The sequence below is a fragment of the Zingiber officinale genome, chromosome 5B, assembly GCF_018446385.1.
Source record: "Zingiber officinale cultivar Zhangliang chromosome 5B, Zo_v1.1, whole genome shotgun sequence".
Taxonomy (NCBI): Eukaryota; Viridiplantae; Streptophyta; class Magnoliopsida; order Zingiberales; family Zingiberaceae; genus Zingiber; species Zingiber officinale.
The window spans coordinates 67,491,492-67,517,427 of record NC_055995.1 but is presented as its reverse complement, the minus strand read 5'-3'; the positions used below and the strand labels follow the sequence as shown (position 1 = coordinate 67,517,427).

The following is a 25,936-nucleotide window of genomic DNA, read 5'->3' as shown; positions in this document are numbered from 1 at the left end:
TTATTACAATATTTTGATTCATAAATGCATATTTTATGATCTCCTCATAAGTTAAACTCATATTTACATCATATTTTATGAATTACATTTATTTTTGGACTTAATTACAAATTCTCTTATATTTATGATATTTGATGTTAATATTTGAATGTTATCTTTGTAAGCATCAAAGGATCATGGATCCTAATCAAATCGGACTAATTTGAACTCAAATCTGGATTTAAACGAGGAGATCAAGTTCTGGAGCAATCTAGATCGTTCAATCAAGATTTGAGGAGATCTGAGTCATTCATCATGATTTGGTCCATCCAAGCCAAAGAGAAAGTAGATCATCACCGTTGATCTAGATCTGAGCCTTTGGATCAGATTTCGATCAAGTCTCACCATTGGATCATATGCGGAAGAATCACAGCCATCCGTTCAGATCTGGGATCAACTTTAAAAGGATGAGAAGCTACAGTGTTTTGGATCATACAATTCTATAGTGGAAAGGAGCACGATCGCGCGAAACAAAGGAACGAGCGATCTTCTTCCTCGATCCTTCCACCGCCAGTGATCTTTGTGAGGTTAAGGGCATCCCTTCCTCTGGTTGACATCCATCCATCAACAACCGACGACGCCACTTCCTCCTTGTTCAGATCTAACTGTTTACTCCATTGATGCCAACTGCAAGCCACCACCACCGAAGCTCCAACGAGATCAAGGGTTCCCTTCCTCATTCATCCTCATCTCCATCAGAAGCTCCGGCCTCCATCTTCCTCATTTGACCCACTTGACGTCCCTCCATTCCCTTTAAGTCACCCTTTTTCTTCCTTGCTTGGTTCCGAGATGAGAGGAAGAAGGCCGGAGTTACTAAGGAGATAGGGATTTAGACGAAAAAACAAAAAAATACCCAACTGAAAATCCATCTAAGTACACATTATTACAATTGATTATATGAATCTTTATACATTGGCAAAAAAGTTGGATATGTCATTTTTCTATAATTAAATTAAGAAAAATAAAATTAAAATATATCTTTAATTATTTATATTTTTAAAAAGCATACCTCTATTAAATTTATCAAATTAACGTATGATATTCTTATGATTTGATTTAATAGACATTGGTTTTTTCATAAAATTTAATAGACGTTGGTTTTTATTGAAAAAAGAATCGTCATTTTAGCGGATTCTCTAAAATGACTCTATATTTTTTAAAAGCAATTTACTATAATACAGCTATCATGTGAAAAGATAAACACCTAATAAAATATTTTATATTTATCAATAAAGATTGATCTTAGAAAAAGAATTATCTACGTCGATATGAATTATGTTAACCTATTAGCACAGATATTTTCTTTTATAATTCATATTTTAAATTGGGTTCACTGAACAAAATTGTATACGCAAAGAATAAGGTAGCGTTTGATTTAGGTGAGAGAATAAGGATAAAAATGATTTTAATAGTAAATTAAAATGTGAATAAATTTAGTCATTACAATATGATTTATAACTTATGGAATGAGAATTGAATTTAATTTTGAAATTAAAAATAATTTTTCTATTTTTTTTATGTTTCTCTCCCCTTTTATTTTCTTTCCTTGTGGCAAAAAAAAAAAAAAACGAAACGCTCGTCCCCCGAGCAAGCATGTGACGGACAGGGTGTAATACAGGGATAGGAGATTTATTCCCCAGCTGTCCCGAAGATCGATCCTGCGACCTCATTGTGGTAACACCCGTCACATACCAATTCGGATGACCCACAGGATCCCTTTTTTTTCTTTCCTGATTCTCTATTGGGGTGCTCGTTCCCTTCACAAAGGGAAAATGTTTCCTTCTATCGTCCAAGTAATTGTCGGTGTCCTCTTCCTCTACTAGCCAGCTTCCGGCCACAGAAGCAAGGATACTGGTCATGAGGATCCATGGATCATCCGAGATGGTAAATGATGATATGTTTATCACATGAGATCCCGAGATCGAATCGCAAGACTATCGGGGAGTAAATCTCCGGATCTTGTGCAACTCACTCCACCACCACTTACTCTCTCGGTTACCGTGATTTATCTTCCTTATGATGACCTGAGGTCGGGGGCGACGAAAACACTGAGGACAAATGATTTTACCCTTTTTACCACATCCTTACATCCTTACCACACAATGATGCTGACCATGGTGATTCAGCCATCCAATGCTGATGGGATGCTCCTGTTCTGGCCGAAGGAAGCACACCCAGCATTATTCCTCCCCAGCAATTGTTGTGGTTGGTGGTGATGATGCCACCGGTGGTTCTTCTTCTAGCTAAGGCTACTGTCGTAAAGGTTGTGGCTATTATTCTTCTCCCTTGGCGTTGCCAGAGCAACGGGTGGTTGTTGTCGCCCTTGGCGCTTAAGAGCAGCAAGGTGGCTGCTGTCATCCTTGGAGCTGCCGGAGCAGCAAGGTGGCTGCTACCACCCCTTGGCATCGTTGGAGCCACAAGGTTATTACTGTACGAAGGATTAAAAATAAGGAATGAATTTTAAACCCATCTTAATAGGATTTATTCATTTTAAATAATAATTATTTAAGAGTGACTTCAAAATTTTATTTCCAAACCTATTTACCAAATTCTTTATATTTGTATTATTCTATTGCTTCAACCAAACGCTATCTTTATATTTTTATTATTCTATTGCTCTAAACCAAACGCTATCTACAGATTGAGGGGATTTTACCACCCTTATCCGACAGAGGAAGGAGGGTAACGTCCTACAGTTGTCACTTAAAAAAAAATGTAACAATATAAAAATATTTTAATATATATTTTATGATATACAAAATAAAAAATATATAAATTCAAATTGAAAAATCACAAAGTCAACCTAATCGAAATATTATATTTATTTTGTAGAAAAAAAACATAATTTAATAATTAAAATACACTTTTAAGCACTTAAAGCAATTTTGAGCTTGTGCTTCTCGAAACGATGTATCTCTAAAATGGGGTAATTTTAGTCAAAATTATTTAGACAATATCCAACAAAACGCACCGATTTCAGAATTTTCAAAAAGTTCATCGAATTCTTTTTTTCCCAAAAAACACACATCTAATTCTCATTTTACCCCTCTAATAATAATTGACTCTTTTTTTTTTCTTTTCCCCTATTCTCTTTCTTCTTTCCTTTACCAAAAAAATCTTTGCTTCCCTCTCCTACAATATCTTTGCTTCCCTCTCATATCCTCTTAAATTAAATTAAATTAAACTTTAATAGATAATTCTCTAAATTTTATTATTTTAATTTTTTTTATTTTAACGCTTTAATAAAAAAATTTAAATATAAAATATTTTCATCTTTTTAGTTTTTAATATCTAATTATAAAAAAATAATAAAATAAAATTAATAACAAGAATTGATTTTATTAATAAAAATTACTTTAATATTAGTTTTTAAAAACCATTATCATAATTTAAATACCAGTGCTAATTTTTAGAATCAGCATAATAGCAATACTGGTATTTAAAAATCAACACCGCAGCTTAACACATTAACACCATGATAGTATTGGTTTTAAAACAAGCACCACAATGATACTAATGTTTAAAAATTAACACAACTTAAATGCTAGTGACGTTGTAGTATTGATTTTTTAAAAATAGTAAAGAATTACATATTTAGACTTGGAAACATTATATAAATCCACAAGAGTTGTAATAGATTCAATCAAAGCTATCCAAGTGCATTAATAGGAGGTTTGGATTTTTAAAAAGTTGACATATAATAGAAGATGGTAGTATAGTGAAGGTATTTATGGTGTCCATGTCTAGTTCAAATATCCCTACGATAATTTATGTGTATGTGTTAATTTTTGAAAACTTTTTGATCACTATTGTTAATAACTTCAAGCTGATATCTCTAGACATATATAGATTCCGGGATACCTCAGAAACTTATAACATTTAAAATGAGTCTAATCAGAGCTCTTTAGGTCCATCAAAGAATTTTGACCGAAATCCATTGATAAACCTAGTAGATTTGGATTTTTGAATAGCTGACATATAATGAAAGAGGGTAGTGCAGCGAACACATTTATGGTGTTCATGCATGATTATGACATCTCTACGATAAATTATATGCACATGCCAATTATCTACTTCTAGAGATCATAACTTTTGACTTAGATATTAGAACAAGAGGTTCTATACGCCAAATTGAAACTAGTTTAGATATCTACATTTGATACGGGTGAAACCCGTAACATTCCCGTTTTGAACCGAAAAAATATTATTTAAAGCCTTTTCAGGTCCACAAATAAGTTTTGGTCAAAACTCATTGATGAACCTATAAAGCTCTGATCGAACTCATTTCAAATGCTATAAGTTTTAAAGTGTCCCGGAGTCTATATGTACTCAGAGCTATCAACTTGAAATCATTAATAGTAGTAATCAAAAAATTTTAAAAGTTTATGACTTTAAGACAATTGACAATATACATAATTTATTATAAGTGTTGGTGCAATATCCCTAGGTCAAGGTTGACCTGGTTGACTGAGCTTGGATTGAGTCAAGCTCGAGTCTTGATGTTTGGCTTTCGATGTTTGACAATACATGTAGACAACACATGAAGATTGCAGGTGCAATTGTTCATGTGATGAGATTGTGAAGGAGAGTCAAGTAGGTCAAGGATGACTGGATACTTGACTAGAAATCCTAGTGAGTGAAGCTAGGTGAAAGTCCTGGTGAGTGAAGTCAGACAGAAGGAAATCCTAGTGAGTGAAGCTAGGTGAAAGTCCTGGTGAGTGAAGCCAGGCAGATGGAAATCCTGGTGAGTGAAGCCAGGTGAAAGTCCTGGTGAGTGAAGTCAAGCAGATGAAAATCCTGGTGAGTGAAACCAGGTGAAAGTCCTGGTGAGTGAAGCCATGCAGAAGGAAATCCTGGTGAGTGAAGCCAGGTGAAAATCCTGGTGAGTAAAGCCAGGTGAAAGTCCTGGTGAGTGAAGCCAGGCAGATGAAAATCCTGGTGAGTGAAGCCAGGTGAAAGTCCTGGTGAGTGAAGCCAGGCAGAAGGAAATCCTGGTGAGTGAAGCCAGGTGAAAGTTCTGGTGAGTGAAGCCAGGCAGTTGAAAATCCTGGTGAGTGAAGTCAGGTGAAAGACCTAGTGAGTGAAGCTAGGCAGAAGGAAGTCCTGGTGAGTGAAGCCAAGCAATTGGGAAAGTCCTGGTGAGTGAAACCAGGCACGAGAAAATCCAGATGGATCAAGGCTGATCGGACATCTGGTGTTGGAAAGATCAAGTAAGTCAAAGGGATTGACATGATACTTGGCATGAGGTGGAAAGTCCAAGTAGGTCAAAGGGATTGATCGGATACTTGGCACGAGGAGGAAAGTCCAAGTGGGTCAAAGGGATTGACCGGACACTTGGTGAGCGAGTCCTAGCAGGTCAAGGGTGACCGGATGCTAGGCACAATGAACCAACAGGTCATGGTTGACCAGATGTTGGTTTAGGAGGCTTTAGACTTGATTTTAGGGAGAAATCATGAGCTGGCTCGATCAGTCGATCGATTGGCTCATGCCCAATCGATCGACCGATCGATTGGGAGAGTCTTCGCGACAAACCTCCTCCCAATTGATCAGTGGATCAATTAGGACAAGTGCGCGATCGCACAGAACAGCGCTGGATCGATCGGTCGATCGATCCAGATCCCCCAATCGATCAGTGGATCGATTGGGAGCTACGATTTCGCACGATAAGCCCTGGATCGATCAGCCGATCGATCCAGGCAATTCCCAGCGAGCACAGAGGCGCTCTGGATTGATCAGCCGATCGATCCAGGCAATTCCCAGCGAGCACAGAGGCGCTCTGGATCGATCAGCCGATCGATCCAAAGCCTCCCTGATCGATTGGGAGCAATCCGATCGATTGGGATCCGACCGTTGGCGTCATATTTAGCTGCTGGCGAGCTGTTCTCTCGGGAGAGAACGTGCAAACGATTACACTGTTCATCTCAGATCTTCACAGGGCTTCCAAAGCTTCTCCACAAAGTTCTCACCGCTAGATCTTGAGGGTTCTTGGAGGTTCTTCAAAGTCAAGAGGCAGATCTACAGCAAAAAGAAGAAATCTAGGGTTAAGGTTTTCTTGTGCTAACTTGTAAGCTTTTAGCTTGTATTTTATTCCCTTTCCCTTTCTTCTTATAGTGTGAACTTGTAGGGCTTCTTTGCCTTTGGTAGTTACCATAAAGGAGTGTTTTTCATAGTGGAGGGTGCGTGAGTGTGTGGATCCTTGGATTAGTCACCTCTTCTTGAGGTGGATACCAAGTAAATCCTTAGTGTTAGCGTTGTGTTTGTTGTCTTTGTATTTTTCGCTGCATATCCTTGAAGAAACAAGCAACGAAGAGAACGACGAGCGCACCGAGCTATTCACCCCCCCTCTAGATACATAATCGGTCCCAACAAGTGGTATCAGAGCGAGGCCGCTCTTCACCGGAATCATCGCCGGAAGGGTCAAAAAGCTAGAGGGTGAAGAAGTTGGAGCAAATTCTATCAAGTCAAAGACTTCATCATCAAGCTCAACTTCAAATGGAATTCCAAGATGGTCTTGGATTTGACACAAGAGTGCCTCCACCATTCACAATGATGAGCTTCAATCTTTGGAGATCAAGGATCGAGAATTTCTTAATGGTGGAGATAGAGCAATGATTTGCTCTCATGGAAGGATTTGAAGCTCCAACAAACTCCAAGGGCAAGCCTCTCAAGAAAAGGAAATGGAGTCAAGAGCAAGTTCAAAGGAGCAAGGCAAATAATAAAGTGACCAAGCTTTTGGTCAATTTATTGTCAAGCAATATTTTGGCTTAAGTTGGGGAATTCAAGGATGTCAAAGAGCTATGGAGCAAATTGGCTAAGATTCATGAGATCTCCTCCACTGTACAAGATTAAAAAGAATCCAAAGAGGGTGACTCATTGGATCAAGACCAAGAGGAAGAGGACTTCGAGGGTGAGAGATGCTCATCTTCCGAAGAAAAAGTTCAAGAAACTTCATCTTCAAAGGAATGCAATGAAGAGGGCAAGGAGAGGGCATACTCCTTGTTCCATGTACAAGATGAAGATGAAGAAGTCTCCACCTCTAAGATTGAGGGGGAGCAACTCTTGGTGATGTCGGATCAAGAAGAAGGAGAAGCTTCTACATCCAGGTCAAATGGAGAAGAAGACAATGCATCCTCCACAAGTCAAGTAAAATCAATGGGAGGAAAATCATTTTCAAATCAAGAGAAAATCTCTACCTCCAGATCCAAAGGAGAAAGTGTCATCCCTACACATGAAGTTATAAACATTTCAATTAAAAATAAAAATCATATTATTTTCTTTGAGTGTAGGGAAAAAGGGTATTACAAGAGCAAGTGCCCCAAATTGGCCAAGGAAAAGAGCCAAGTGGCACTAAAGGGCAAGGTGAAGCCCAAGGAGACCGTTCCCGCAACAAAGAAGAGCAAGAAGCACATTGTGTGCTTCTCTTGCAATCAAAAGGGACATTATAGGAGTCAATGTCCCAAGGGGAAGAAAGCGGTCAAGGCTCTTGGAGGAAGCATAAGTTAAGGAGGAGCCTCCAAGGTAAAAAGAAAGGTATCATTTATTGAGCCTACTCCCTTGAATAATGGTAAAAAGCATGCTAGCTCTAATTTTTATCATTTTAATGCTATTTACCATAAGAATAGAAAGCATGAGAGCTTTAAAGAAAAACATGTGGTTTTACATGCTAAAACTACCACACCTAGGTTTAGAAAGGTAGATAAAAATCTAGACAAGGAAACTAAGAATTTTAGTTATAGGTCTAGAAATAAAAATATTCATGAATTCATTGAAAAACCTAAAGCTAAGGACTTAAGAATGGGAAATCAAATCTTGAGGTCAAGACTTGATAAGTTAGAAAAGACCCTAAAAAGGATGGAAAATATCCTAAAAGGGCAAAATGAGCAAAACCTAGGTTTAGGAGCACAAAGGTCATCCAATGGCCATAGAGGTTTGGGATACAAACCCAAGGCTAAGAAGGATGTAATTTTTTACCATAGGGTTCCATATAGCTATGGAACCGAGTCTAGGTCTAAGGGTCAAGTCAAAAGTACAAGGGAAGTTATCCCTAGGAGTATTTTTACAACTAAAGTGACTAAGACTTCTAAGAAGTCTAACAAAGTCACTAAAAAGGTCACAAGGAAAGAAATCCCTAGGGTTGACCTAGAAAAGGCGACAAAGGCTTCTAAGAAGCCAACAAAGTCACTAGGAAGGTATCTAGGGAGGTTATCTCTAGTGAATACCTAGAGTATCCAAGGAGCACCAATAGGTGTTGGGTTCCTAGGAGCATTTTCTCTACCCCATAGATGGGTTAGAGAGTGTCAACTCCGATTAGAAGGGTAGTTAACCCAATTTTGATGAAGTTGACACTCGGGGAGCATTTTCAAGGTTATTGTTAATCTTTGAAAATGAAAAGAATTTTTATTTACTCTTATAAGAGTAAAATGTGTCATAATTTGATAAATTAGATGATATTTTAAGTGACACAAATTGGGAAAATCATAAGAACTACCAAGTTAAGATTTTGGTATGTTCTTAGGAAATTAAAGGCAATGTATGCCTTAACTCAATTGGTTACTCTTTAAAAGAGAAAATTGTGCCAAAATTTGAGGAATATGGTTAATTTAAATTGGCACAAATTAGGAAAAGCAAAAGAAATGCCAAAATTGGATTATTGGCATTTTCTTGGGAAATAGTAAGCAATCTAGGTTTTAAATCTTAATTTAGCTAAGGTTTTAGAATACTTAGATAGGAAATCTAAGGATATTTCATTAATGCTAAAACTTGCCATGCATTGTTTGCCCATCATATGTCATGACATCATGTTTATTTTTGCATTCATGTTTTATTTTGAAAAACACAAAAAAAAATATCATGTCATGTCATACATACATCAAGTAGTCATAAGAAATTTTTCTTTTAAAAATGATCTCTTATTGATGTATGTCATAACATATCATGCATTATTTTAATTCCTTGCAATTTAAGGACAAATGACATTTATTAACAAATCACATCCTTGGTGGATGTTCATAAACTCAAAATGCCTAGATAGATATGCATGATCCCTAGATTAGGGTAAAACCAAATTTTACATCTCACAAGAACTATAAGGTGACTTGTATGTGGTTTAGTACACATTAAATACAAGTGAGATGTTAGAATGATGAACAAAACTCAATATGTTGAATTAGTGCATTCTTTTGAGTTTTATGTTCATCGAAACACATAGTTATGTGTTTTCCAATCATTGGAAAAGCTAATGTACAAGTCATGTGCATTGAACCCAAAGAACATGGTTGAAAATTGGTTTTGAAAATGATTTCAAAAATGTTTTGGAAAAGCTTGATGAAGACTATCTTTTGATAGTGATCATCATTGAAGAGTTAGGCACAAACTTGAAGAAAACACTAAAGTTTTTACAAGTTTTCAAGTTTGTGTCCATTTTTGAAAATATGATGTATTTTCTTATAAAACTATTTTTTCATGATAATATATGACCTAAGGAATGTCTACATGAATTTTCATAATTTTTTGAATTTTGTAGAATTATTGGGGAGTTTCTGAAATTGACTGAAATCACATTTCAGCCTTTTCAGAGCTTCAATCGATCAGTGGATCGATTGAAGGGTCTCAATCGATCGGGCGATCGATTGAGAGCAAGCTTCTCGCGAATAGAAGCTTCCTGGATCGATCCAACCCTCCTGAATCGATCAGTAGATCGATTCAAGCAAGTTCAATCGATTGGGACCCAACTCCAATCGATTGGGGATGCTGATTTTGGTTGGGAAAGCCTGATTTCAGCATGTTGAACCCATTTTAGTCTAGGTAACCATTCCTAACCCCTCAAAACACATTTGTATATATTTAGGGGAAGTTTTTATGATGAAAACAATGATGAATTGGTTAAGGGAGACTAAGTAGAAGTTTAGGTTGAGGTTTGGTTTCAATATTGAATTTTTGAACCTCAAAACTTCTAAATTTGGGTTTCCTAAAGGTTTAGGCATTCCAAGTCATTGTTGGTGCAATGACAGAAGTCACGACCATGTTTTTAGGGGGAGTTACTCTTTAAGGACAAGAAAATTTAATTTTCATACACCTTGGAAGGTGGTTAACCTTCTTTCGTGAAAATGCTCAAGGTTGGGTATTTGACTACAATGGAGAGTGGATATCTTCATTGTTCCAAGTGGTGCATGCTCATGAATGAGCATTTGATGATAATGAAGGGTATGGGACGTTCATTTGAATCGTGTGTTGAAGACAACGAGTGAAGTTATATACAATAAGTGAATATACCAAGTGGTATATGCTCAAGGATGAGTTTTTGATGAAAATAAAGGGTATGAGACCTTTATTTGAATCATGTTGTGAACAACGAGTGAAGTTGTGAACAGCGGTGAGTAACTCTTCAGGGGGAGAGTTTTTTTTTGATGTGTGTCAATAGGGGGAGAATGAAGGGTTTAAGTTAGGTCTTCATTATCTAAGAGGGAGTTTGCCCTCTTAGGGGGAGAATGTAGGGTTTAACTTACATCTTCATTACCTAGTGGCATGAAGGAGGTTGAGGTTATGGGATTAGCCTAACTCAAAAGTGGTATTGTCAGTAGTATTATCAAACATCAAAAAGGGGGAGATTGTTGGTGTAATATCCCTATGTCAAGGTTGACCTGGTTGACTGAGCTTGGATTGAGTTAAGCTCGAGTCTTGATGTTTGGCTTTCGATGTTTGACAATACATGTAGACAACACATGAAGATTGCAGGTGCAATTGTTCATGTGGTGAGATTGTGAAGGAGAGTCAAGTAGGTCAAGGTTGACTGGATACTTGACTAGAAATCCTAGTGAGTGAAGCTAGGTGAAAGTTCTGGTGAGTGAAGTCAGATAGAAGGAAATCCTAGTGAGTGAAGCTAGGTGAAAGTCCTGGTGAGTGAAGCCAGACAAATGAAAATCCTGGTGAGTGAAGCCAGGTGAATGTCCTGGTGAGTGAAGCCAGGCAGATGAAAATCCTGGTGAGTGAAGCCAGGTGAAAGTCCTGATGAGTGAAGCCATGCAGAAGGAAATCCTGGTGAGTGAAGCCAGGTGAAAATCTTGGTGAGTGAAGTTAGGTGAAAGTCCTGGTGAGTGAAGCCAGGCAGATGAAAATCCTGGTGAGTGAAGCCAAGTGAAAGTCCTGGTGAGTGAAGCCAGGCAGAAGGAAATCCTAGTGAGTGAAGCCAGGTGAAAGTCTTGGTGAGTAAAGCCAGGCAGTTGAAAATCCTGGTGAGTAAAGCCAGGTGAAAGACCTAGTGAGTGAAGCTAGGCAAAAGGAAGTCCTGGTGAGTGAAGTCAGGCAATTGGGAAAGTCCTGGTGAGTGAAACCAGGCACGAGAAAATCTAGATGGATCAAGGCTGATCGGACATCTGGTGTTGGAAAGACCAAGTAGGTCAAAGGGATTGACCGGATACTTGGCATGAGGTGGAAAGTCCAAGTAGGTCAAAGGGATTGACCAGATACTTTGCATGAGGAGGAAAGTCCAAGTGGGTCAAAGGGATTGACCGGACACTTGGTGAGCGAGTCCTAGCAGGTCAAGGGTGACCGAATGCTAGGCACGATGAACCAACAGGTCATGGTTGACCATATGTTGGTTTAGGAGGCTTTAGACTTGATTTTAGGGAGAAATCATGAGCTGGATCGATCAGCCGATCGATTGGCTCATGCCCAATCGATCGGCCGATCGATTAGGCGAGTCTTCGCGACAAACCTCCTCCCAATCGATCAGTGGATCGATTGGAACAAGTGCGTGATCGCACAGAACAGCGCTGGATCGATCGGTCGATCGATCCAGATCCCCCAATCAATCAGTGGATCGATTGGGAGCTACGATTTCGCGCAATAAGCCCTGGATCGATCAGCTGATCGATCCAGGCAATTCCCAGCGAGCACAGAGGCGCTCTGGATCGATAAGCCGATCGATCCAAAGCCTCCCCGATCGTTTGGGAGCAATCTGATCGATTGGGATCCGACCGTTGGCGTCGTATTTAGCTGCTGGCGAGCTGTTCTCTCGGGAGAGAACTTGCAAACGATTACACTGTTCATCTCAGATCTTCACAGGGCTTCCAAAGCTTCTCCACAAAGTTCTCACAGCCAGATCTTGAGGGTTCTTGGAGGTTCTTCCAAGTCAAGAGGCAGATCTACAACAAGAAGAATAAATCTAGGGTTAGGGTTTTCTTGTGCTAACTTGTAAGCTTTTAGCTTGTATTTTGTTCCTTTTCCCTTTCTTCTTGTAGTGTGAACTTGTAGGGCTTCTCCGCCTTTGGTAGTTACCATAAATGAGTGTTTTTCATAGTGGAGGGTGCGTGAGTGTGTGGATCCTTGGATTAGTCACCTCTTCTTGAGGTGGATACCAAGTAAATCCTTAGGGTGCGTTTGGTTCGGGGTTATTCTTGATAACCTTGGTTATCCATCCAAGGTTATCAACAAAAACCTTGTTTGGTTTAGGTATTCGATGATTCCCAAGTAATGTTCCATGCCTGACACGTCAGCAAAAGGGTCATGTAGCCCGGAATCGAAAAACCTTAGAAAACTAAGGTTTTTCTTGATTCTGGGGTTAACAATTTTTTTTTACCAAAAATACCCTCCGATAAGAAAAAACATGAAAAAAAGATAAAAAATGTAAAAAAATAAAAAAATATTTTAAAAAATTTAAAAATTTAAGTTTTTTTAAAAATAAATAATTTTTAAAAAAATAAAAAATAAAATTTTAAAAATAAAAATTTTTAAAAAAAATTAAAAATTTTTAAAAAAAAATTATAAAAATTTATTTTTTTAAAAAAATTTTAAAATAAAAAAAAAATTTATAAAAATTTAAAAATTTTAAAAATAAAATAAATAAAAAAAATTAAAATTAAAAAAATGTAAAAAAATAAAAAATATAAATATAAATAATATAAAAATATAAAAACATTAAAAAATAAAAAAACACATAAAAAAGTAAAAAAATATACAAGAAAAATAAAAGTAAAAAAAATTAAAAAAAAATAAATAAATAATAATAATAATAATAATATTATTATTATTATGTATAGTTAGTTTTGTAACTGAGGGTAATACGGTAAAATATTAAAGTAGGGTATTCATTAAAACCTTCAAACAAACAAGTTTTTATTACATTACCTAAGTTGAACCAAACAACATTTGGTTATGTTTTATTCCCTATAACCTTGGTTATGTGATTACCTGGTAATCACATAACCAAGGTTATACATGATGACTTGAACCAAACGCACCCTTAGTGTTAGCGTTGTGTTTGTTGTCTTTATATTTTTCGCTGCATATCCTTGAAGAAACAAGCAACGAAGAGCACGACGAGCGCACCGAGCTATTCACCCCTCCCCCCCTCTAGCTACATAATCGGTCCCAACAATAAGGATGTTAAAATTAAATATGAACATTATAAATATCTTCATCGCACTGTCCTTTTTCATTATATGTCCTTTTTTACTTATTTTTTGAAAATTAACACCACAATAGTGCTTATTTTATGTTGGGCTGATTTTTAAACACAAATAGTATTATGATCTAGTGTGTTAAGTTTTTATTTTATTTTTATTAATAAAATGAGTTCACGTTATTAATTTATTTTTTTTAAAAAAAAATGTTTATGATTAGATATTAAAAAAAAAAATATTATATATTTTAATTTTTTTATTAAAGTTTTAAAATTAAAAATAAAATTAAAATAAATAAATTTAGAGGATTATCTATTAAAATTGAATTTAATTAAATTTAATTTAATTTAAGAGTAAAGTGAATAGTAGAAAGAGATTAGCTAACAGATATTGTAGTTATAGATTAAAATCTCAATGAGCCTTTTAGAAATTCTGAAACATTAACTGTGCCCTTTGAGAAATTGTTAAAATTATTTTAAGAAGGTGCAATTTTAATTTTTTTTCAAAAAGTTGTATATAAAAAAGTATTCTGATTATCAAATTTTGAATAGACTGTTATTTGGATAATTTTAAAAAAGGGAATATCCTTTTAATGTTTTGCTATTAACCCACAACTCAGGCTCATGTTGGCATTCACCCAAAACCTTCTATGCCTCTTTCTCTCTAGCAACTTGCCATACTACTCACATTTCAGCTAAACGCTTTTAGCACAACACTCATGTGAGATGAAGACAGGTAACTTACTTAGCATGAAGATCATAACCAATTAAAGACGGATCTAAGACTACGTTTAGTTGGATTTAATATAATTAAATTTGAAATATAATGTAATATAATTTTAATTGTATTACTATATTTGATAATATAATATATCTAATCTTTAATTATAAGGATGTTTGTATTATTTTTTTGATGTCCATTATTTTTTATAAAGAATGTAATTCGTATTATTATAAAATGATAAAAATATCCTGCGTCTTCTACCGGTGGTCGTTGCACCTCTGCCGAAACTTGCAGCAGCCACCGACAACCAGTGGCTGTCACCACCGGCAACTGTTGGTTGCCACCACCAGCAACCGTCGGTCGTTGCCAGCGGGCGACGAGGCAGTCGACGGCGGCTGTGGGGGTGCCAACGGTCGAAGGGTGGTGGGCGACGAGCGACAATCAGCGACGACGGACTAGGGGTATATTCGATATTCAAATTTTAATTAAACGATGACCTCCTAATGTAATCAGATTACATAGTATTTGCTTTGTAATCCAGATTACAAAACTTCACTACATTTTGTAATCGAGATTACATTACATTACAAGTTTAAAAGTAAACCAAACAAAATAATCATCTTTGTAATATAATCCTAATTGTATTATAAGACACATTACACCCTACCAAACGTCACCTAAGATTCTAGCTCAAGTCAAAAAAAAAAAAAAAAAAAAAAAAAAAAAACTATTTACATAAGTATTTAATAGTTTACAATTTGACACTAAAAAAACATTAATGTGTTCTTTCTTTTTCCCCTTCCACATCTAAAGGCCAATCCACTCCTAATTCCTGGATTGCCCCTGTAACCAACTGATCAAAGTTGGAAAGTGAGTAATGATGCTTTTGTGTGGCCGACGTTATATGACAAATTTGAAGGAATAACAGCACCAACTACGAGAACAAAATCTGGTTGTTCTCACTGCCTATATATGTTATAAATACATTATATTAACCTCCATTTTCCACACCTCTGTGAATCTGAATGATATTTGGTAATAAGCTGACGTTTGTTTCTTCAACAGAGCAACGTGAGTGCCCCAGGCTACTGTAAGGAGCGAGCTTTCCTAATTAATCAGGCATGTGTGCGTCAATTCTCAACTGTTGCACGCTACAAATTAATTTTATCTAGTAGAAAGACAACTTTAGAATGTTGACTATGAAGGGGTGCGTCATTCGTAATTCTAAATTTATTCTAATGATTGGTAAAAAAAATTTTTATGAAACCCGACCGATCATTATGGAGGAACGCATCATCCACAATTCTAAATTAATTCTAATAGGCGGTAAAAAAATTTCTGTAAAACTCAACCGATCACCTCTAAAATTAATCTGTAAAAATCTAATTAAAGAAGTAGAAAGCTAAGAAACAATTTCTATTGGGTTTCTATGTACCTCCAAAGCCATATCCATAGAGTTTCTGAATTCATAGAATAATTCTGAAAATTTTCCATTTGGTATCAAGTGACAAGTAAATTTTCATTTCCTTTTGAAAATTGTTCCCTAAAAAAAGTATGTTTAGAATCATTAGCCCATACAAACACAGTCTAGCTAAGTTCAGACAAACCAAATTTGCCATTTTGATCGGGTAGATTTGTTCACGATCATTGAAGATGACTCAAATCTAATCGATGGATACATTCCAATTGAATTGGCCTGACATGCCGTTGGTTTTAACCACTAAATTATCCAAAGAAAAATTCAACTCAACTCCAATAGGCACATGTTATCACCATAGCTGATGCTTAGAAGGTCAGAGTTATCCACTGTTATTCAATGACAAGGTATCATAGAAATCCAAAGAAAATTATCATAGTCCCCAAGACGTAGCATAGACAATGAGCTCATGATATCTTTAGTGTAATGATTCGAAACTGACGATTTGAAATTTATCTCACCATGCACCTGATGTCTGTGTACCTGCATATACTTCCTTCTATATCCATGAGACCGATACTAGAGGGATCATTAATATAACGGATCTACATTCAAAGGAAACTGTCATACTTAAAACTAACCGGCCGACAATTAGAGAGGATACCTAGAAGCAAATAGCGGATGAAAAGTAGCCATACAATTATGTCGATAAGATAGAACAGCATTTTAAGTCACTAGCATATAGCAAAATAACCCTGCGAAAAAGGACCAGAACAAACAATCTATTGGTCGTGGAGAAGCTACAACAAAAGCTTACAGTCATCATATACCAAAAACAAGCTAATGCCAATAGCACACTCACTTTGCAAAGTGAGGGGTAATCAACCCTGCGATCTCCAGAAACCCGACGCTATCTCTCCCGCCAAAAATAGCTTTTAGTTTCTCATCACATATAATTACCTTCTTGTCATTAGGATCCTGCAAAACAAGTTTTAACACAATATATTAATCCAATAGAAAAATAGCATCCGGTAGAAACTTGGTAGAATCTACATAGCCACCAGAATATTAACAACAAATGCATCGGCAAAAAAAAGAATATAATAACAAGGAGCACCTTTACTATGATATTCCATTAAATATAACAAACGCATAGTCCCGCGGGACAGTAAAAAGATAACAAGATAACTGGTTTTAAATATATCTTCGACAAGTAAATGCATTTTAAGACACTGAAAGATACAGGAAAGTGTAAACTAAATACTGGAACAATTACAATGGACTGCCAGAAGTCTAATTCAAGTCAAAGCAATCCATCCTAAATGAAAGCATGATTTAATTGAAACTAGCCCCCGGGCTATAGTGCAGCGGCAGGACGTCCAGATTGTCACCCAGGACCTGTTATTCGATCCCCAATTATGGCGAATTTACAGGACTTTTTCCTTCAAGTGAAGCGCGCAACCAAAAAATGCTAGACTTCTAGGCCGTCTGCCGCGAGCGCTTTCCGATTTATCCTAATGGCCGGTGGAAAAATTCCGTGGGGTCGGGCCGGTCACCCAGGGCTAGCTGGGTTTATCATGATTTAATTGAAACTAAACACAAATTCATAATAATGGAAATGCATCTAAGATTCATAGAATATCACCTGACATTCTAATGGCACTCTTGTAGACCTCCAGAAGCTAATGTTTAATAGAATGCCATTAGCTAAATATGAATTTTAAGGCATATAAAAGACATACAAATTAATATCTAAGTATTTCTTATGAAAGACAAAGGTAAGGGGCAAAGCGAAAGGGAAAAGAAGCATTGTCACTTGAAGTTGAACTAGAACTTCATAACTATAGTCTAATGAACTGTCAATAAACAAATACAAATTTCCTATCAGTTAACCTCTACCTATTACTAAAGTAACCAAAGATCACCTCCAAGTGCTTATTTCGATTTGAAAAGTCAAAACAAACGGACGCATATACGAATATAATAAAACTAATGTTCTTATGCACCAATGCTTCACAAACATACTAACTCAGAATTTATGTTTAAAAGATATATTATCCAGTGAGAGAATCTCAAACATACTTTGTCCAACATCAAATCTCTGGCACAAGAAAGTTCTTGCAGCAGTGTTATCCTTCATCTAGCAATCAACTTATTATTGTTCACATTAGAATCTCAAGAATGCTGTAGCACTCATGGCATCTTCCTTCCAGAAAATACGCTGTATAACTCATCTCACACTATCAACACAATCATAACTAAATAAAAAACGGCAATTTACCAAAAGACGCACTTGAAAATCTGAATTTATCAAAAGGCGTACACTACTTTGATATTTATCAAAGAGCGCACTTTTTTAAAATCATTTCCTATTTTACCCTCATGATAATTTGACTTTTTCTATTGTTTTTCTTTTCTTCATTATATTTCTCTCACTTCTCTCTCTCCTCTGTCGGCAGAATATAGGAATAACATTAGTCAATCTTTAATCACATTTTAATACATTTGAATAAGCCAAAATAAATAATTGACACCATATTTGGACTCCTTGTAATTTTAGAAATCCACAGGAACTGAAATGGGTGCAATCGGAGCTTTTTAAGTCAAACCCACTGATGGACCTAGAGAGCTCCGATTGCACTCATTTCAGTTTCTATGGATTTCTAAAATTACAAGGAGTTCAAATATAGTGTACATTATTTATTTTGGCTTTTTATAGATGTTAACAAGCAAACGTCATCGCTTTGAAAGCAGGAGATCGGCCATTCAACCGCTTACAGCTAATATCATATCCATAAGAGAAGAAGGAACTTCTTGACCAACTGCAATTCCAGTGCCAGTGCTATCTTATAATAATAATAAGAGAAAGGCTGCACATTCATAGGCTCTTATATGGGCTTGTGAAAGAAGGGGATGGGGGACTTTCGGACAAGGAATGCCCTCTTACTTTTCGAAAAGAAGCTGACGAACCACCGATCGATCTTTAAAATGAAATCATTCAGCTTCTATTAATTTCTAAAATTACAAGGAGTGAGAATATGGTGTCCATTATTATTTTTGGCACTTCTAGTTAGAGGTTTTGAAAACCCTAAATCTCTTTTCATTTTTTTTTTTTTTTTGTTAGCCCTACATAGACATATCACGCCCACGTTGGGCCCGATATCTCTTCATATCACAATGCGGCCTGATATCTCCCCATATCAGCCCCGTGAATGGCCGTGATATGGAGAGATAGCCCAGTAGTAACAATAAAAAAAAAAATAAAGAGAGATTTAGGTTCAAAACCTCCGTCCACCATCAGAGTGCTAAATAATGGACACCATATTTTCACCTTGTAATTTTAGAAATTATAGAATTGAAATGGGTAACGGAGCTAGTCGATCGGTGGGTTTCGCCAAACCCACCCACGGACCCAGAGCCCGATCGCACTCATTTCGATGGATTTAAAATTGCAAGGAGTTCAAATATGGTGTTCATTATTTATTTTGGCTTTTCATAGACGTTAACATGCAAAATCAAAGAATCGGCAAAAAAGCTCACGTTGGGCCTGATATGGAATCATATCAGGCCCAACGTGGGCCTGATATCATTCCATATCAGGCCCAACATGGGCCTGATATGACTCCATATCAGGCCGACGTTGGGCCTGATTTGAGTCCATATCGTGCCCAATGTGGGCTTTTTTGACGATTCTTTGATTTTGCTTGTTAACATCTATAAAAAGCCAAAATAAATAACGGACACCATATTTGAACTCCTCGCATTTTAGAAATCTGATGAATGGGTCATCGACTTCTTCGTCCATCAGGGTTTCACCAAACCCACCGATCGATCTAAAGTCCGATCGCACCCATTTCGCTTCAATTTCTAAATTACAGGAGTGAAAATACGGTGTCCATTATTATTTTGCATTCAGTGGGGATCAAGAGGAAACCCAAATCTCTTTTTTTTTTTTTTTTTGCCCCCGATACTGAAGAGATATCACGCCACGCCGTTGGCCCGATATCTCTTCACATCAAGTTCATGTGGGCCTCGATATCTCCCCATATCGTGCCCAATGGGCTTGATATGGAGATATCAGCCCAGTAGTAACAATAAAAATAAAAAAAAAAAAAAATAAAGAGAGATTTAGGTTTTCAAAACCTCGTCCACTGAAGGATCGCTAAAATAATAACGACACTATATTTCCTTGTAATTTTAGAATTATAGAAATTGAATGGAGATATCGGAGCACAGATCGATCAGTGGGTTTCGGTCAAACCATGACGGACTGAGAGCTGATCGCATCCATTTCAGCTTCCTATGGATTTCTAAAAAAAGGAGTTCAAATACGTGTCCATTATTTATTTCGCTTTTATATATTAAAAGTAAAATCAAAGAATCGGTAAAAACCCACATTGGGCCCGATAGCTCAAATCAGCCCAACACGGGCCTGATATGGAATGATATCAAGCCCACGTTGGGCATATGATTCCACATCGCACCCAACGTGGGCTTTTATGCGATTCTTTTATTTGCTTGTTAACATCTATAAAGTCAAATAAATAACGACACCTATTTCAACTCGATTTTAAATCTATAAATCGAATGGTGCGATAACGGAGTTTCAGTCCATTTTCGACCAAACCCACCGATCGACCTGAAAGCCCATCACCCATTTCATTTCTATAATTTCTAAAATTACAAGGAGTGAATACGGTGTCCATTATTATTTACATCATTTGGTGGACAGAGGTTTTGAAACCCCAAATCTTTTATTTTTTTATTTTTATCGTTATTACCAGCCCCGATATCTCCCCACATCGCCCACATTGATACGAAGAGATATCAAGCCCGACGTGGCGATATCTCTTCATATCGTGCCTCAAACAAAAAAGGAAAGAAAGAAAGAGATTTTTCAAAACCTCCGGTCACCACTGTGAGTGTCAAAAATAATAATCGACACTATATTTTCACTCCTTGTAATTTTAGAATTAGAATGAACGGCACCGAGAGATCGACGCAGTTTCCAAAACTCACCGACTGGACTGCAGAGTCCGATCGCACCCATTTCGCCACGGATTTCAAAATTAAGGAGTTTATGGTGTCCATTATTTATTTTGCTTTTATAGATGTTAAAATCAAAGAACCGAAAAACATCGGCCCGATATGATTCCACATCGTGCCAAACGTGTTATCGACCGAATTTTGTGTAACATCTATAAAGTTAAAATAAATAATTCATATCATATTATAATAATTTTAAACAGAAATCAACCGACTGACGAGCTTGGGCCCATCACGGCTGACCAAACCCACCGATCGACCTGTAAAGCCGATCGCACCCATTTCGCCCATGATTTCTAAAATCAAGTGTTCAAATACGTCCATTATTTATTTCGCTTCTTCAAATGTATTAAATGTGATAAACAATGAATTATTTATTACAGAGGAGAGAGAGAAGTGAGAGAAATATAATGAAGAAAAGAAAAACAATAGAAAAAGTCAAATTATCATGAGGATAAATTAGGAAATGCTTTTAAAAAAGTGCACTCTTTGATAAATAACAAAGTAGTGTACGCCTTTTGATAAATTCAAATTTTCAAGTGCGCCCTTTGGTAATTGCCGAATAAAAATGTCACAGACAAATTGCATGCTTAATCTTTATTAGTACAACTAAGACAAAAGTGCATAGCTAGACCAAGGATGTGTTCAGATAAGACCCTGCCCGCAAAAACAAAACTAGGATTTCCGTAAAGGAGGGAAGATAAAAAGAAGGGCAGTAGTAACCTGAAGGTTGTGCTCCTTGATGTGAGCCCAGATGAGTTTGAGGGCTTGGGTGCGGGGGATTTCCGGCACGCCGACGAGCGCCTGCATGGCAGGGGAGACAGGACGGGGCTTGGTGATGCCCTTTGCGGGCCTCACTCCCGCTGCGGAGCCAGGTTTGGAGGAAGCTGCCGCCCGAACGAACGGCAGCGGCGCGGCCCTACGTCTGGAAACGAAGGAGACGGAGACAACGTGGCAGCGGCGCAGAGGATGGTCCGTAGTCACGAAGGAGGAGGAAGCGCAGACGCCGCCGGAGGGGATGCACGCTTCCATTGGAGAGGGAATGGGAAGACTCACTGCTGCAGAGTACGGTGCAGAATGGATAAGAACGGAAAAGAAAAAGAAAAAAAAAAAAAAAAAAAACGGAGGGATTGGGGCAGGTGGGAATTACACAATAGTTTGGGGGTTTAACTGGAAACCCACCCATTTCTTATAATATATTTTCTATGAAATTTAAATTTAAAATATACCATAAAGTTTCAAATTATATTTATTTTACAAAATATTATTTTTTTTTATCAATATTTTATGAAAATTATATAAATCCAAAAGGCTAGTAAAAATGTAGCCGTTCCGGTGCAATTTTTAGAAATTTAAACGGGAAAGGCTATTTTGCAAATAAAATAATTTGGAGGGCATGTTAAAAAAGCAAACAATGAGGGGTTAAAAAATAAATTTGTGACAACATTTACTACTAAGATGAAAAATTTTAAAAAATTAAGAGAATTTTTTACATTATCCTTAGATTGTGAAAATATTAGAAGTACGTCTTATTCATAATTTTTTTTTCCATTAATTATATAGTAATTTTCGTCAAATGTTCATCTACTTTTATTATGTAATAGATTCAATAACATCTTGTAATTATATGAGGTTCATTAAGCCCGCAGTACTATAATACAACTGTAAGGATGTTTACCTGTCTTCCAAATATGTACGATTCGATTTTTAATTATGACATATATACTTTCTAATTTATCTTAATAACTAATAAAAAAAATTTATAAAACTGAATCGATCACTAAAACTCAATGTTACCTAACCTAATTAAATTTTTTTTTCCTGTCAAGCCCATAAGCATAATTCTTCAATGATTTGATAATTATCTAAATCAGTAAAAATCTATATAAAATTGTTGTGTTGTGTAAGATGCATTGTCGTACCATGTGAGATTCCTCTTTCAAACTGATGCAGTCAGAGTCATCTTCCTCAAACTCTGAATCTTTCTCTATCATGTCAGATTTATATTGATAGAAAAAATAATAATTTTAATTAGTCTCATTGAGTATTCTTAGGAGTGACTGACCTGATTCTATAGAAATTTTCTATTGATCATCAAGATAAAAATTTATATTGATAGAGCTCCTTCTGTTTGCTTAAAACTAATTAAAAAAATAGTCACTAAAGGTAAAGACTGAGATTAACTTATAATCTCAAAGGTCTCACATAGTAGAGAAACAGAGATCCATTCTCCTACTGCCCTTCTTGTCGTCATAGCACATATGGTATGAATCACATGCTACGATGTTATTCTCTTTACTAAAAAGGGTGCATGTTTTTCTCAAATTTTAACATCGTACAGATTTTGATCTAGACATACCTAATGTCTAATCCTGAATTCAACATAAGAATTCCAATATGCCTTTCAACAGGTTTATTAAATGGTGGATTCATTTACTTCGATCATTACATAAATGATCTTATCTTAACACAATTATCAATGCGACCTTAACTTATAGGTATGTCTCTATTCACAACTACATAAGTTGTCCCATAAGTAACAGTCTTACCTCTATTTATACTCAACAAATAAAGATAATTGTCCATGTGAGTGGACCAATCTCAACCTGCCAATATGCTCATCGAGACTTTAATCCAAAATGTAACAACTTATACATTGAATAGATCATGACATTTTACAACGTGCTACATTTTACGAAATCACAAAGACTTCATATTCTTTGAAATGACTCTTTAGTCAATGACTTAGTATAAGGATCTGCAAGCATAGTATATGTAGGGATATACTTAAGAATTATCATTTTCTTGTCCACAATATCCCTTACAAAATTATACTTAATTCTATATGCTTGCCTTTGTTGTGATATTTAGGATCCTCAGCTTGACCATTACAGTACACTGTAACAGGACTCCCACTGTCCTCAGCAATCTTCAAATGCTTTAGGAACCTTTTTCAACTAGACAGATTGTTGCACAATTGATGCGCAAGCCACACAGCTTTCATTGTCGACAAGGCTACACAAGCCTACTTCTTGCTATTCCATGAGATGACGCCACCATTTAGCAAGAAGGTATAGACTGATGTGGATTTTCTGTCATCAAGGTCTCGTTCTCAATCTGTATTTGTGTAGCCACTCAGGCTCATCTTAGATCCTTGAAAACCAGATACATAATCTGTTATCCTTTTGAGGTATTTAATTATCCTCTTAATCGCTTTCCAATGTCTCGATCTTAGGTTTAACTAGAAATGGCTAACTAAGCCAACATCATAGCTTATATCAAGATAAGTACACAACATAGTGTACATCAAACTATCAATAAAAATGGCATATGGTTTTTGCTTCATTTCGACTATTTCCTCAAGAGTCTTGGGATATATACTTTTGCTCAAAACAATATCTCTCGCTATAGGCATCTATTCGATATTGGAATCTGACATATTGAAGTGTTGTAGCATCTTATTGATATAAGCTTCTTGAGACAAACCCAAAAGCCTTTTTAATCGATCTCTAATAATCTTCACTCCTAAGATGTACTCTCCTTCTCCCATATCTATTATGTCAAATTGCGATAAAAGCCAAGATTTGACTTCTATCACACACTTTATATCACTTTCAGCTATTAGCATATCATCAACATATAATGATGAAATGCCAAACTTTTCTTTTTTCCTTTCTAAGGTAAAAACAATGATCCTCATTGATCATTTCAAAACTATAAGACAAAATGACTTCATTAAATCTCATGTTCCATTGTCTTGACGCTTGCTTTAGCTCATATATAGACTTCCTAAGTCTACATACTCTATTCTCTTGACCTTCAGCAACATAATCTTCTGGTTGCACCATATAAATTTCTTCGTCAAGATTATCATTAAGGAAAGCCGTTTTTACATCCATATGATGTAATTCCATGTCAAATTGTGCTACTATAGTTAGGATGACACGTATTGACACAAACTTCATAACTGGGGAGAATGTCTCTTCAAAGTCAATACCCTTTATTTGGGTATATCCTTTTGTAACTAATCGAGCTTTGTATCGATTAATCGATCCATCTTCTTTCCTCTTTATTTTGAGAATCCACTTATTCCCAATAGCCCTTCGGCTCAGAGGAAGATCGACTAAATACCAAACTTGATTCTTTCTCATTTACTCCTTTTCTTCATCCATTGCAACTTTCCATTCTTTTCTAACTTAGCATCTCAAAACTTCCTCAACTGTTCGAGGTTCCTCATCATCAACTAGGAGAATCATCAATGCCTCATTCTCAATATCAAACCTTCTCCGAGGAATAATCTGGCGATTACTTTTTCGTAGGTTAGACTGTTGAGAAATTGACTCATTCCTTGGCAAATTACTCCCACTAGGTTGACTAGATTCAGACACCTCCTAATTTGTTAATAAAGGAACATTATCCTCCTCCTCTATCTCATATAGAGAAATTGTCTTATCAACTTCACCTCATATTGGGAACTTAGTTTCAAGAAAAGTAGCATCTCTTGACTCTATTTCAGAAATAGTTCCATCTTGTCGCTCACCAATAAAAACATAACCCTTAGAAGTCTCAGAGTACCTTATAAAGATACACTTCTTACCTCTGGGTCCTAATTTTTCATGTTCGTGAGTCTTATCATGAATGAAGGCAGCTGATCCTCAAGGTCTCAGATTACTTAAATCTGATTTTCTGCTTGTCCAATGTTCATGTGGGGTAGATGGAACTTACTTTGAAGGCACTTTATGTTGGATCGAGATACACTAGAGGGGGGGGTGAATAGCACTCGTGGCTTTCGCTTTTTGTATTCGAAAAATTATCGAGTAAATGCAGTGGAAATTAAAACATAACACAGAAAGACTCAAATGTTTTTACTTGATTCGGAGCATTGGGCGACTCCTACTCTAAAGCCCACGCTCGTTGAGAGTTTACTTCGGGCAATCACTATAAGCTCGGAAAAGAAACAATTTTAAAGTATAATATTAAAATTGAAATAACAATTATACCAATAATGAAAAATAGCAAGCTGAAACTTCTGGTTGTCGGAGTCTTGTTATAGCTTTGTTGGAACGTCTCTTGAGCAGCACACAGAAGAACAGTTGTCAAATTGTGATTGATACAAGATGCTGGTTGAGACTGCCTTATAAAGGCTATTGAGGGCACCTTCAAGCCCCTTGAGGGCGTCTCCAATCACCGGGTCAGCCGTGCGTGGATAAGGCCTGACTTCTTCGTCGCTTATCCACTTGAGGGCGCCTCCAACCTCTTGGAGGGCGCTTTCAATGTCGTCTACGGTGCCTCAGCATTCCATGAGGGAGCC

The 25,936-nt window shown here is 36.5% G+C and overlaps 1 protein-coding gene across 1 annotated transcript; it reads right to left on the bottom strand.

The window, feature by feature from the left end:
• Positions 1-16,259: 16,259 nt before the first annotated feature.
• On the bottom strand, positions 16,260-21,709 carry LOC121987464 (upstream activation factor subunit spp27-like). Its single transcript, XM_042541242.1, has 2 exons — positions 21,349-21,709; positions 16,260-16,557 (listed from the first exon to the last, which is right to left on the bottom strand). Exons 1-2 carry the CDS (start codon positions 21,655-21,657, stop codon positions 16,438-16,440), a joined length of 429 nt encoding a protein of 142 aa, XP_042397176.1. The 5' UTR covers positions 21,658-21,709; the 3' UTR covers positions 16,260-16,437.
• Between the last annotated feature and the right edge of the window lie 4,227 nt (positions 21,710-25,936).